The sequence below is a fragment of the Eriocheir sinensis genome, unplaced genomic scaffold (assembly GCF_024679095.1).
Source record: "Eriocheir sinensis breed Jianghai 21 unplaced genomic scaffold, ASM2467909v1 Scaffold453, whole genome shotgun sequence".
In the NCBI taxonomy this organism is placed as follows: Eukaryota; Metazoa; Arthropoda; class Malacostraca; order Decapoda; family Varunidae; genus Eriocheir; species Eriocheir sinensis.
This window is the reverse complement of record NW_026111780.1, coordinates 289,757-302,977: the sequence shown is the minus strand read 5'-3', so window position 1 is coordinate 302,977 and position 13,221 is coordinate 289,757. Positions and strand designations below refer to the sequence as shown.

General features: G+C 45.2%; 1 protein-coding gene and 1 long non-coding RNA gene across 7 annotated transcripts in view; one reads left to right on the top strand and one right to left on the bottom strand.

The window, feature by feature from the left end:
- The window catches only part of LOC126992389 (uncharacterized), a 43,278-nt gene extending 40,979 nt beyond the window's left edge, over window positions 1-2,299 (top strand). For both annotated transcript variants that reach the window (XR_007746524.1, XR_007746523.1), the window contains exon 4: window positions 131-2,299. This is a non-coding gene — a long non-coding RNA (uncharacterized LOC126992389). The remainder of the gene's footprint in view (window positions 1-130) is intronic.
- Window positions 1-12,705, bottom strand: part of LOC126992387 (zinc finger protein 239-like) — a 46,323-nt gene extending 33,618 nt beyond the window's left edge. For 2 of the 5 annotated variants that reach the window (XR_007746521.1, XR_007746515.1), the window contains exon 1: window positions 11,053-12,705. Coding sequence is in view for 1 of the 5 variants with exons in the window: in XM_050851097.1 (XP_050707054.1) it covers window positions 5,059-6,393 (1,335 nt within the window). In the remaining 4 variants the exon portion in view is untranslated. Of the gene's footprint in view, window positions 1-3,643; window positions 6,716-11,052 lie in introns of those variants that run through there. The other 3 variants (XM_050851097.1, XR_007746516.1, XM_050851099.1) reach the window with 3 other exon arrangements.
- Window positions 12,706-13,221: the final 516 nt, after the last annotated feature.

Here is a 13,221-nt window from a genome sequence, read left to right as displayed (position 1 = left end):
TGTGCAGAACTCACAGTCGGAGGCATAAGAACAAAACAAGAAATCATAATGGCCACATGTTCAGCATTCTTGATAACAATTTTATGGCGATTATTATTAATATTTAATTAATATCAGCTTACACCTGCAGATTGCGTATGGTGCACCGGTGGCCGAGTGGTCAGTGTGTGTACGTGGTGATCCAGAGGACTCGACTCCCACCGCAAGACACTGAGAGTTTTCAACCATTGACAAGTGGCAGAGGGTTACCAACATGCTGCCCAGCAGATCTTCAGTCAACCCTAACTTCAGCGTCTTTGATCAAGAGGGGCACCACCTCCACACCACACATTCTTATCACCTAGTTTGGTACCCTACTTGTCCATCTCACATGCCCCATGTATCTCAGCATTCTGCACTCTTGGCTCCATGTCATCCTCTCCAACTTGTTGTTTCATATAGCATAACCGGCCTCACATACATAGAAGTGATCAATATACCTAGGCTATAATATTATATTTAAGGACTCTTATACGAGGTATCGCCCCATACAGAGGTGTCGAAGTAAGTCTGTCTGATAGTAGGCTGGCTGACTGCTGTCGGGACCCAAGCCAGCATGCCCTGGGGGTTGTGTGCAGGAGGAGGAAAGAGGGAAAAGGACAAATGGTGTGTGTATCATTATCAGGGGTAACCACGGTGGAGTGCAAACACTCAGTAGTTGTAGTAAGGCTTAATTAAGTTGATGAGTGGTGTTAGACTGAATGAGCAGGTTTTTTACCATATGTTAGTGGGGACACTTGATAGGTTTTGTTTGTGAGTTGGTGCTACTTGTTTCTTGTGTTTACATGTTAGTTTATAATTAGACTAAGTTCTAAGTGTTATGAGCGACAATTTAGTCTTGTATGGCTGAATCCTGTCCCTTGACCCTTAGTTCATCATCAGAATCTCTAAACAAATATATTTACCTTAAGTAATATTCTTAAAGTCACGCTTCCCATATTATTTGGCAGATGATAATCCTGTGTGCGATAATGGTGCCTTATAAGACTTGGTAAATAAACTACTAATTTTACTCTCTGGTTTAAGTGATCAACAATTAATTCTACTTTGAGGTATAATTAACCAACATTATTAAGGAGTGCCCATGCCAGGCACGACATTAAGAATATTTTTCTGTTGACCAGCAGACTTACTATAGTCAAACCATTTCCAATAGTCTGTTGAGGCAGTGGCTTCTGCAGGTCCTTTCCTCCCTTCTGCTTTGCCACACAGTTCCAATTACCTATTTCCTCTGTTTCCTGTCCCCTCTTTCACAAACTGGGCACCTATAATGCACCCCTACTTGATTTACATTTCTCAGCCCTGAGCATCTCTTTGTGGCACCACTTATCACCCCCTGTGCACAGGGCAGAGTTAGTAGCCATTTCTCTTCCACACCAACTACCTTCCTATATATATGATTTCTCAGTAATTAGTTATTTGTTGTGCTGTATTAGCTGTTACGTGCTACATCAAGCTGTAATATCTACCCAAGCTGCGGGTTAATCCAATAAAAAAAAAAGTGAATGACTAAGTCATGTGTTATTATTCCCAAGCTCCATTGGCAATGGCGAGTGCACATTATATAACTGAAGCATATTACACATTCATTGATCACAATTAAAACTAACTACCCTAATCAAATTAAATCTAACCTAACCTGATCTGACCTAATTAAACTAAATATAAGGTAACCTGGCCTTAATGCCTGCTCCCAAAATTAAATAAATGGAAATAAATATGATATCAATTTCCAAAATATACCTGAGGAACAAAAAGAGAAAGAATGACAAGAATTGAACTATGAAACAAGAATTGTTGGCTTCAAGATGACCTCAACTGACTAAGAATGACAATTAAGATCTACGCAATGTGACAGGTCAGAATTGAGTCTTGAAAATGATTTCTGATGATTAAGGATGACATGATCTACTGAATGACAACAATTGTCTGCTTTGAAAATGACCTCAGCTGAAATAATATTGCATGCATTTAACCTTTTTACATCACTCTCCAACATCCTATTCCATTCGGTCACAACTGTTACCATAATCCTCTTTTCTCTCTTATATACATCACTCAAGTAGCATGTGCTCAATCATATTGTTACCCTCCCTTTCACCCATACATGAATGTCACACCTTGCTTCCCCCCATCAGGCACCTGTGCTCCCACCTGCCTCTCCCTTGTCCATCGCCCTTGCCAGGCCGGCCCCCAGGACTTGCCTCTCCTGAGCACTGTCAAACCTCTTCCTTAGTTCCCTCATCTCACTCCTCAGTGCACGTATTATGCATTCCTGAGCCTCTAACTTCCTCTCGTACCCACATAGCATACGTTGTTCACCTCTAACCCACACCTCTTTGCCGCGCCTGACAACTGCCCCACTTCTAAAATCTTGACCGTCGTTATTTCCAGCACGGTAACCTCCTCTCCGGCCAATACTCACTAGTCTTCCCCATCTTAGCTTGGCTGTACGGACTTGAGGAAATACTGACTCGCGGTAGTTTTCGTCGCTGGCGCCGTTTTTTTGCAATCACCTTCCTTGATCCTGATTGGCTGTCTTTTTTGTTTCACTGATTTCCATTGGTTGCAATCACATCAGCTGGTGAGCTGCCCGCCCTCTACCGCCTCACTCGTGAACCATAGGGCTGACCCTTAGCACGCCGCGGCGACCGCGCTGTGCATCGCTGCGGAGGAGGATCCTAGCGCGGAGCAAACTTGTGACGCGACCCGTGACTTACAACCGTCTCCGGGGATAAGTTACCACCACCTTTGAGCATCCGGCGCCTGAAGACCACCCATCAACCCGGACTCTAGAGGAAGCCGTCCAAGCGAATGAAGAACGAGTTCCGGGGGGCAGCATGAGCCAATGCAAGATGGCGCCACTATAAACACTCGCCTGCGCCAGAACGGGCTGGGCCGACCATCAGGCCCCACCTGGAAGAAGCCTTGGGCCGTTCATCAGGCCCACCGGGAAGATGCCTGCCGGCGCAATAGGTAGCAACGTAAAAAAAAAAAAAAAAAAAAAAAAAGGGATGTCATGGATCAACACCACACGCTGTCTCCTCCATGAGTTCTAAGACAGCCCCGTTGAACCCCTCACAAGTTATGCCTATTTCCTTCCGATAGTACGTGTAATAAAATGTATGAATGTGACTTGTTTTTGTTTTGCTCTCCTACAAATATTTTAGAATGAATGAATGTTTACGTTATATTAATTAACAAACCAGTAACTGAAAGAAGAAATAAATCTAAATAACTGAAAATGAAACAAAGGTTAAATAATGGCAGAATAATGATATTAAGAAATAAATAAACTAATAAATAGTAAATTAATTATGAAATAAATGAAAATGTTAGTTCCATACCTATTTTATATATTTATGATTCTTCTTGTTTTTCATATTTTCTTGTTTACTATTTATTATTATAGTATTATTTTATTCCGTGTATATATATATATATATATATATATATATATATATATATATATATATATATATATATATATATATATATATATATATATATATAGAGAGAGAGAGAGAGAGAGAGAGAGAGAGAGAGAGAGAGAGAGATAAATAGATAGAAATAGATAGATAGATAGATAATACATAAATAGATAGATAGATAGACAGACCCCCGTGTACACCTCCCACCGAGACCCATTTGCCGTATCGTGATTAATTCGCCGAATATTCGGGGACATGTCCCCAAATAGTCTTGGCCATTCGGCAACATGTCCCCGAAGAGTCGGCGACAAATTTGCCAATAAAATTAAAATTTCAACGGTCAAAATTCGGCGACAATTCGCCGAACACCGCGAATCGGATGCCGAATTGTCAGCGACATTTCGGCAACAATTCGGCGTCCATTTTACATTCGTGCACATTCGGCGAACGGCCGCGAATTTTTCATGCAACATGAAACTTTCGTGGCGGCCGTGACCAACTGTCAAAAGTCGCGTGGTGGACGCAGACATGTCCCCGAACGGCCAAGAACAGGCAAGAAAGATGCCGAACTTGCTCGCGACAGAGGATGACTTGCATATTCGCGCACATTCGTGAGCCAAAATTCGGCAGTGTATTTGGGGCTTACGGTCATGTATCAGCTGATTGGGACTTCTCGAAAATATGATTTGCCATTTGATATACAATTAGAAATGTACAATAGTATGGTGGTGACAGCTGCGACTTACGCATGCGAAATATGGGGTTATGACATTATAAGGGAACTGGAATCTTTACAGATGAGGCATCTTAAATACGTAATGTATGTACATAGGTATACAAGTACAGATATTGTATATGGGGAATCAGGAATGTATCCACTGGAAATATCTATAAAATGCAGGATGATAAATTATTGGTCAAGGTTAATTACGGGAAAAAATACTGAGCTGAGTTATGTTATGTACACCTGTTTATTGCACTTATGTATGTCTGGTACTTTTATATTGCCATGGTTGGACTATATAAAACGTATATGTATTGAATGTGGTCTGTCAAGCGTATGGCAGCCACAAACCATCAACAATGTTAAGTTGTTTAGGAAGACCGTTGAGCAGAGGTTGAAATATTTATGGATATCAACTTGGTATAGGAATATAACAACAAAAGGCATATGTAGTAGTTACAGTATGTATAAAGAAATTTATGGGATTGAGGATTACCTTGTTAAACTAAGTAAAACGAACCGTATTAATATAAGTAAGATTCTCACAGGAAATAACCAATTACCAGTTGTTAGTGGCAGGTACCGTGATATCAGAAGAGAAGAATGGTATTGTGATAAATGTAATGGTGAACAAATAGGGGATGAATGTGCACATGCTAAGCAATTTGGCTCATTTTATTAAATTAGTTCTGAGGCATTTTAGATAGAGTTGATGATATAACTGGTTACACAGGGGCTGTGCTCCATACTTTTATTGTAAAAGTCTGAGCAATAAATGCATTCTATTCTATTCTTCTATTCTTCACACACACACACACACACACACACACATGCATAACACATCGAGCAGCACAACACGGCACCTCAGGGGAAGTGAATCTTCATGTGCTGGGCAATATCCCCCTTGGTCTTGAAATGTTTCTTACAAACATCACACTTGAACTCTCTCAGGCCAGAGTGTCTGAAGATGTGCTTGTTCAACACAGACATAGAAATGAACCTCTTGCCACACTCTTGGCATTCATGAGGTCTTTCACCACTGTGTCTAAGGGTGTGTGTGTTGAGGGTACTCTTCTGATTGAACTTTTTGCCACACTCATGACATTCATGAGGTCTTTCACCAGTGTGTATAAGGGTGTGTGTGTTGAGGGTACTCTTCTGATTGAACTTTTTGCCACACTCACTGCATTCATGAGGACTTTCACCAGTGTGTGTAAGGGTGTGTTTCTCGAGGTGACTCTTCTGATGGAACTTTTTGCCACACTCATAGCATTCATGAAGTCTTTCACCAGTGTGTGTAAGGGTGTGATTCTTGAGGTGACTCTTCTGATGGAACTTTTTGCCACACTCATAGCATTCATGAGGTCTTTCACCAGTGTGTGTAAGGGTGTGTGTGTTGAGGTTACTCCTCTGATTGAACTTTTTGCCACACTCACGGCATTCATGAGGTCTTTCACCAGTGTGTGTAAGGGTGTGATTCTTGAGGTGACTCTTCTGATGGAACTTTTTGCCACACTCATAGCATTCATGAAGTCTTTCACCAGTGTGTGTAAGGGTGTGATTCTTGAGGTGACTCTTCTGATGGAACTTTTTGCCACACTCATAGCATTCATGAAGTCTTTCACCAGTGTGTGTAAGGGTGTGATTCTTGAGGTGACTCTTCTGATGGAACTTTTTGCCACACTCATGGCATTCATGAGGTCTTTCACCAGTGTGTGTAAGGGTGTGTGTGTTGAGGTTACTCCTCTGATTGAACTTTTTGCCACACTCACGGCATTCATGAGGTCTTTCACCAGTGTGTGTAAGGGTGTGTGTGTTGAGGTTACTCCTCTGATTGAACTTTTTGCCACACTCACGGCATTCATGAGGTCTTTCACCAGTGTGTGTAAGGGTGTGTTTCTTGAGGTCACTCTTACTGCTGAACGTTTTGTCACACTCATGGCATTCATGAGGTCTTTCACCAGTGTGTGTAAGGGTGTGTGTGTTGAGGTTACTCTTCTGACTGAACTTTTTGCCACACTCACGGCATTCATGAGGTCTTTCACCAGTGTGTGTAAGGGTGTGTCTGTTGAGGTTACTCTTCTGATTGAACGTTTTCCCACACTTACGGCATTCATGAGGTCTTTCACCAGAGTGTGTGGGTGTACTTGGTGAGGTCACCCTTCCCAGGGAGTCTTTTCCCACACTCTTGGCACTCATGGTTTCCTTCACCAGTGTGTGGAAGGCTGTGTCTAGTGGACCTGCTCTCACTCTCAAGTCTTCTTGCACTCAAACTTTTCCTTTCCTTTATGGCTGGAGATGCCAGCAGCAAGGTGGTGGTGGTGGTGGTGGTGGTGGTGAGGCTCTCCTGGTCACCCCTGATCCTCACACCACAGACAGTCTGTTCCTGCTGGTCCCGGGCACTCAGGCTGGTGCCCTACCTTGCAGCCTCCACTGCAACAGAGATCAGCGGCAGCAAAGACGCAGGAGCGCTGAGCACAGCACCGCCTCAGACCCTCACTTCTGCACAGCACCGGCGGGGCTGTGGGGACAAAGATCACATCCTCATACAAACATGATTCAAAATAAAAAAAAGCAGCTGCAAATTCCTAAAATGTATAACAAAGCATATCAGTTACAAGTTGTCAACCACAATATTGTGAAAACTACACCAAATAAACTGGGTCAAAATAGACCCAGAGTAATGAATTAACTGCCTTCAACATTTTGGAGGCACCGTGTAGCAGGCAGCTGAAAAGCACCTTGTAAAGACCTTCAGGAAAAGGGAAACTGAAAACCAAGAAGGGGCAGAACCACACCAGAGAACAGACACCAAAAAAAGGACATCAAGGAGAGAATACAATTGAAAAGTGCACAGAGCAGTGCTCTTCAAACTGGGCGTGCCGGCCACCCTCAGGTGGGCGAGATTAACCAAGGGATGGACGGCTGTCTTGGCGGGACAAGTGGGTGGACGAGACCATGCCAGCGTGTCGGGATACATGGATACATGGATACATGAAATGAACATGAGCCAAACACCTCATACTGACCCCCTGAACACATCCAGTTACTGTTCCTTTCCCTCACAGCAGTGGTTGCCAACACACCCAGTTACTGTTCCTTTCCTTCACAGCAGTGGTTGCCAACACACCCAGTAACTGTTCCTTTCCTTCACAGCAGTGGTTGCCAACACACCCAGTTACTGTTCCTTTACTTCACAGCAGTGGTTGCTAACATACCCAGTTACTGTTCCTTTCCTTCACAGCAGTGGTATCTAACACACCCATTTGTTTTAGATGTTGCCAAAGCCTTCGACAAAGTCTCGCACAAAAGACTGACATTAAAACTGAAATACTATGGTATTTCAGGACCTATTCTACACTGGATCACTGCATTTCTTACTAACTGGACTCAACGTGTTCCTCTTGATGGATCTTCATGTGACACCGTCCCTGTTTCTTCAGGTGTCCCACAAGGCACCGTTAACGATCTTCCACTCTCAACGCCTAAGTCTTCCACTAGACTATTTGCCAATAATAGTGTGCTGTTTAGCGCAGTGAAGACTAGGGGTGTACCGATGTATCAGTATGAGTATCGGTGGTATTGGCACATTTTAAGAGTATCGGTATGAGTATCGGTGGTATTGGCACATTTTAAGAGTATTGGTATCAGTATCGGTGGTATCGGCACATTTTAAGAGTATCGGTATCAGTATCGGCACATTTTAAGAGTATTGGTTTCAGTATCGGTGGTATCGGCACATTTTAAGAGTATCGGTATCAGTATCGGTGGTATCGGCACATTTTAAGAGTATCGGTATCAGTATCAGTGGTATCGGCACATTTTAAGAGTATCGGTATCAGTATCGGTGGTATCGGCACATTTTAAGAGTATCGGTATCGTTATCAGCTGATTTTCAGCCGATACTACCGATACTTGAATGAGTTTTGTACGTCGGAGGACTTAGGAGGAGAGACTCAATAGCATGGGGCTCACAACCCTGGAGAGAAGAAGAGAAAGAGGAGACCTGATAGCAGTGTGCAGGGTGGTGAGCGGAGTGGAGCATCTGGACAGAGAGGACCTGTGTGTGTGTGGAACGAGAGAGAAACTAGAGAACATGGAAAGAAGTTGAGGGCGACCACGTGTAGGCAAGATGTGAAAAACTTTAGCTTCCCAAACAGAAGCATTGAGCTATGGAATAGGCTGGAGGAGGAGGTGGTTTGTGCATGTCTTGGGTTATGTCTTGGCCTATTGCACTGGTAGGTTTCTTCCCATTGGATCCTGAGTTCCTGATGGTCGGTCCAAGGCTTCTTCCCAGTGGGGCCTGATGGTCGGCCCAGCCCATTCTGGTGCAGGCGAGTGTTTATAGTGGCGCCATCTTGCATTGGCTCATGATGCCCTACTGGAGCTCATCTTTAACCCTCTGAGTACCGATGACGATACGGTATCGTCACCACTGGATGTTACCGCCAGTACGGGTGACGATACCACATCGTCACTGAGTTACCCTTACACTCGGTCTTATTTCGCGAAAAGTTTTGGTTCCCCGAAGACCAGCCGGGTATCACGTGATAGCTAGAGAGTTGGGCTAGCCTCTCCCAGGTTCTCGTGATCCTATGGGATACGCCACATAGTGAAAACAAAGGAAAAGTTCAGGACAGCTTACCACCCTCTGCCAAAAACAAAATGTTGCTTCCCATACGGGTGACGATACCGTATCGTCATTTTATAATTTTCAAAACCGGTCTTATTTCTCGAAATATAATTGTTCCATGATGCACTGAGTGTAAAAAGTGTGGAACTACAAAACCGCGCTGAAACGGAGTGGCGGGCACAGCCGCATGAACTCGCTCTCGGCTGAGCGGGGCTGGACGGGTGGGGCGGGGCTGCGGGTGAGATGAAGGGGGTACACTTCTAAGCTACGGAAAGGGGAATGACAACATTTTTTATGGTTTTGGGATAGATTCGAGTGTTTTGAAAGAAAAAATTTTTTTTGCACATAGTGCGGTATGGGGTGTACTAGTTTTCTCGCCATAGCGCGGTACTCAGAGGGTTAATCCTAGAATCTAGGGTCTGGGTTGATAGGTGGTCTTCTGGACAGAATGTGGGTAGTTTTAAGGCACTCGGTGGTGGCTGAAAAGTCCCAGCTTGGTGGCACCGGTCGGGGATTGAACTCGCGTCCTCCAGAACGTGGGGCCGTCTCGCTATCCGTTCAGCCTCCGCCTTTCTAGTATTACGGTTACCGTCCATATGTACATGTCAACGTTTGGTTTTCATGTTTTTTAAGTTTTCTAAAATACAGATAATGAAAATTTGAAATCATATATGTGTTTTATTTGAAATATCAATATAGTATTGTTTTCGCCTATCAGACTTATTGCTAGCTAGTATCAGAAATGTGGATTTATATCGGGTATCGGTTATCGCCTATACATTTTGTGTCTCCAGTTAACGAATATCGGTTATCACTGATAAGGTTTTCTATTATCAGTTATCGGGAATCTGGATCTGGGTCTGGATTAATGATGCGCAGGGCACCCGTACAGGTGCATAACACGCACATTTGTTGGCTGTTGGGGGGACGGGGGAGTCGAGTGTGCAGGGGAGGGGGTAATTGTGCAGATTCAATACGCGCCTCTGAAATACGATATTACGCCTCTGTATTATACTTAAGGGACGAAATACATGTCCCTTAACCATAATATGAAGGCGGAAAAACTTAAAAGTAAAGAAAAGTGGTAAAGGTAGGGAAAAGGCATATTATACATACGTGCGCTGTGTTGGTGTCGGCGGCGGCGGGGAGGTGAGTAGTGTTGCCAATGATCTGGTTAGGGATGGTACGCTAGGTTAGCGATGGTACGTTTAGTTAGCCATTAGCCCACGCATGTGAGACCAGGTCCACCACACGTGGTTATTTTTTTTTTAGAACACGCACCTTTACCGAAAGGGTTTTGTGAAGGTTTGAGCCGGGTATAGTATTAGGTAAAGGTGCGTGTTCTAAAAAAATAAAATAACCACGCGTGGTGGACCTGGTTTCACATGCGTGGGCTAATCGATAGCTAAACGTACCATCGCTAAACCAGCGTACCATCGCTAACCGGATTGTTGGCAACACTGCCACCGCTGCCGCATGTATAATATGCCTTTTCACTACCTTTACCACTTTTTCTTTACTTTTAAGTTTTTCAGCCTTCATATTATGGTTAAGGGACATGTATTTCGTCCCTTAAGTATAATATGGAGGCGTAATATCGTATTTTGGAGGCGTGAAGTGAATCTCCACTATTACCAGGGAGGGAAGTGAATCAAGTGTAATTGTTAGTGTTGGTGTGTTGTGATGACAAGTGAGTGTATTTGTTTTTTGAATGAGTCTATTGTACCGCAGTCTAAAATCTGTTGAGGGAGGCTGTTCCAGTCACGTAAGGTGCGTGGAAAGTATGAGTGCTTGTATGCGTCAGCGTTATATGTTTGGTATTTATGGATGTGTGTGTTTCGTGTACGTCGACTGTTTGCGTTGCGTAAGTATGTATGTGGATCAATGTCAATGTGAGTGTTTGTGATCTTGTACATAAGTGTAAGTCTGTGTGCTTGTCTGCGTATGTGAAGAGGGTCCATGTTTACCTGTTGTTTGATCCGTGTTGTGATTCCAGGCGTTGGAGTGTAACTGTTTGTAATGAACCTTGCCGCCTTGGTGTTGATTTGTTCTAACCTGTCAATGTTTCTGTGTGTGTAAGGATCCCACACCGGGGAGCAGTATTCCAGTGTTGGTCTCACAAGTGTGTCATAAGCGATGTGTTTAATGTCAGGAATAAGGTTTTCTGTTATCGTGCCCAGGTATGGTACACACACACACACACACACACACACACACACACTCACCTCGCCCCGGGCACGGAGTCTTGGGGTCACCACTGGACGGAGGCTGCTGTGTGGAGTGCTGACTCTGACGGCGGCACCAGCACCAGCAGGGGTCAGCAGCAGCACCACCAGCAGCAGGAGTCAGCAGGGTCACCAGCAGCAGCAGCAGGAGTCAGCAGGGGCAGCAGCAGAAACAGGAGTCAGCAGCAGCGAGTTTGCTCTTGCTCTTGCTGTACAGTGACCCGTTGGAGAGTCAGCCTTCATATCGGCACAACCTGGAAAAATAAAACAAAACAAGCAGTATCCATTACTAATCATCCTATTCCCTATTTCTTACACACCACAGAAAACTCTTCATGATTTCTATAATTCTCTCATTTGCTTCAGCACTCAGTCCCAGTGTAATGCCCCGACGAGCTTTCTTTTCCATCCTTCCTATTTCTCAACACGTCCTCTGCGTGTATCGAAATAACACGAGAAATTAATCAAGAGTGAGGGTATTCCCCGGCTGCCTGGGATTGAACCCGCGACCAGCGTGACGGGAGAGCCACTCCTTACCGAGTCGGCCAAAGAGGTACCCCACTGGCTAAGTGGGTTAATTATGGGAGGCTCGTTCATCAGGCCGTCGCCGCACTACACGGCTTTCCCCCCTATGTAGATTAATTTCTGTGTGTTGACAATGTCCCTTTGAGACATAACTCCACAATGTCCTTTTTAGACATACCTCCAACATTCCCATTTTCTATCAACCTCGGAGCATGGGCCATCCTACCTGTTACCCCTTCGGGGAAACTCAACAACAGAGCTGCAGGAGAGGATGCCCACCGCTATGCCACCACTGTAATGCCCCGACGAGCTTACTTTCCATCCTTCCTATTTCTCAACACGTCCTCTGCGTGTATCGAAATAACACGAGAAATTAATCAAGAGTGAGGGTATTCCCCGGCTGCCTGGGATTGAACCCGCGACCAGCGTGACGGGAGAGCCACTCCTTACCGAGTCGGCCAAAGACTAGTACCCCAATGGCTAACTGGGTTATGGGAGGCTCGTTCATCAGGCCGTCGCCGCACTACACCAGCAGCAGCAGCATCCATTCCCTCTCTGTTCCTGCAATCCTCCCATTCACCTCCCAGCCCATCAGTGCCACCCTCATCATCTCCGTCCTTTCTCTCCAGTACCTCCCACACACCAGCATCCATTCCCTCCCCGTTCCTGCAATCCTTCCATTCACCTCCCAGCCCATCAGTGCCACCCTCATCATCTCCGTCCTTTCTCTCCGGTACCTCCCACACACCAGCATCACATGCGCCACAGTTTCATCCACACCCCTGTCAGTCACACATCTGACACACTTTGCTGCGGGACTCAGACCACCTGTAATTTCTTGCATTCACATTCATACACTGCGCTCGAGCTTGGCAGAGAAGATCACCACCCAGGCTTCCATCATGCAGCTGACACACTGCGGGGCTTCCTTTTCCCTGTACCACTCCAAAGTACTCTTTCGCTCCATCGCATGCTTCCACCTCCTCAGACCGTCACCTTTCACTGCATCTCTATCTCTCTCTTCCACTTTCTCACATCCCATTCTAGACCCTCACTGTTCCTGTCAGTCACCTTCCATTCAAAAAAACGCCTCCCTTCCTCTCTGCTCACCCACCTGACTCGCATACCACTGCCACCAACCATTCGCATACAGTTCTTAATCCATTTGCTCTCATGCACACGAGATCATGTCTTCACACTTCATGTCTTGGTCTCGGTCATGGCCTTGTCCTGGTGACCTCAGGCGCCCCATCGCGGGTCCTCCTCCTCATATTCTCATCAGCTGTCATCACACACACTGCTCGGCAATGGCGTTATACCATTCATATCCTTCCTCACTGTCATACACCATCGCTCTATACTTTCCAGCTTGAATCACTTGTTTTCAAGCCTTTTCCCTGGACTTATTCATGCAAGCATTTGTGCCTTTTTTCCGGCACCGCGTGAGGAACACTTGGGCTGTCCTGGCAAGGCTTTCTGTTTCCTTTTTGTCTCCCCAACACTGTTGTCCTCCTCTGGCCTCCTGTCCCCTGCCTGTTACTGTCGCACTGAGGCTGTTACTCCCTCCCTGCCTCCGCACAGCCCCGTTGTCCTCCTGCCCCACTCCTCCCTGCCTATTACTGTCACACTGGGGCTGTTACTCCC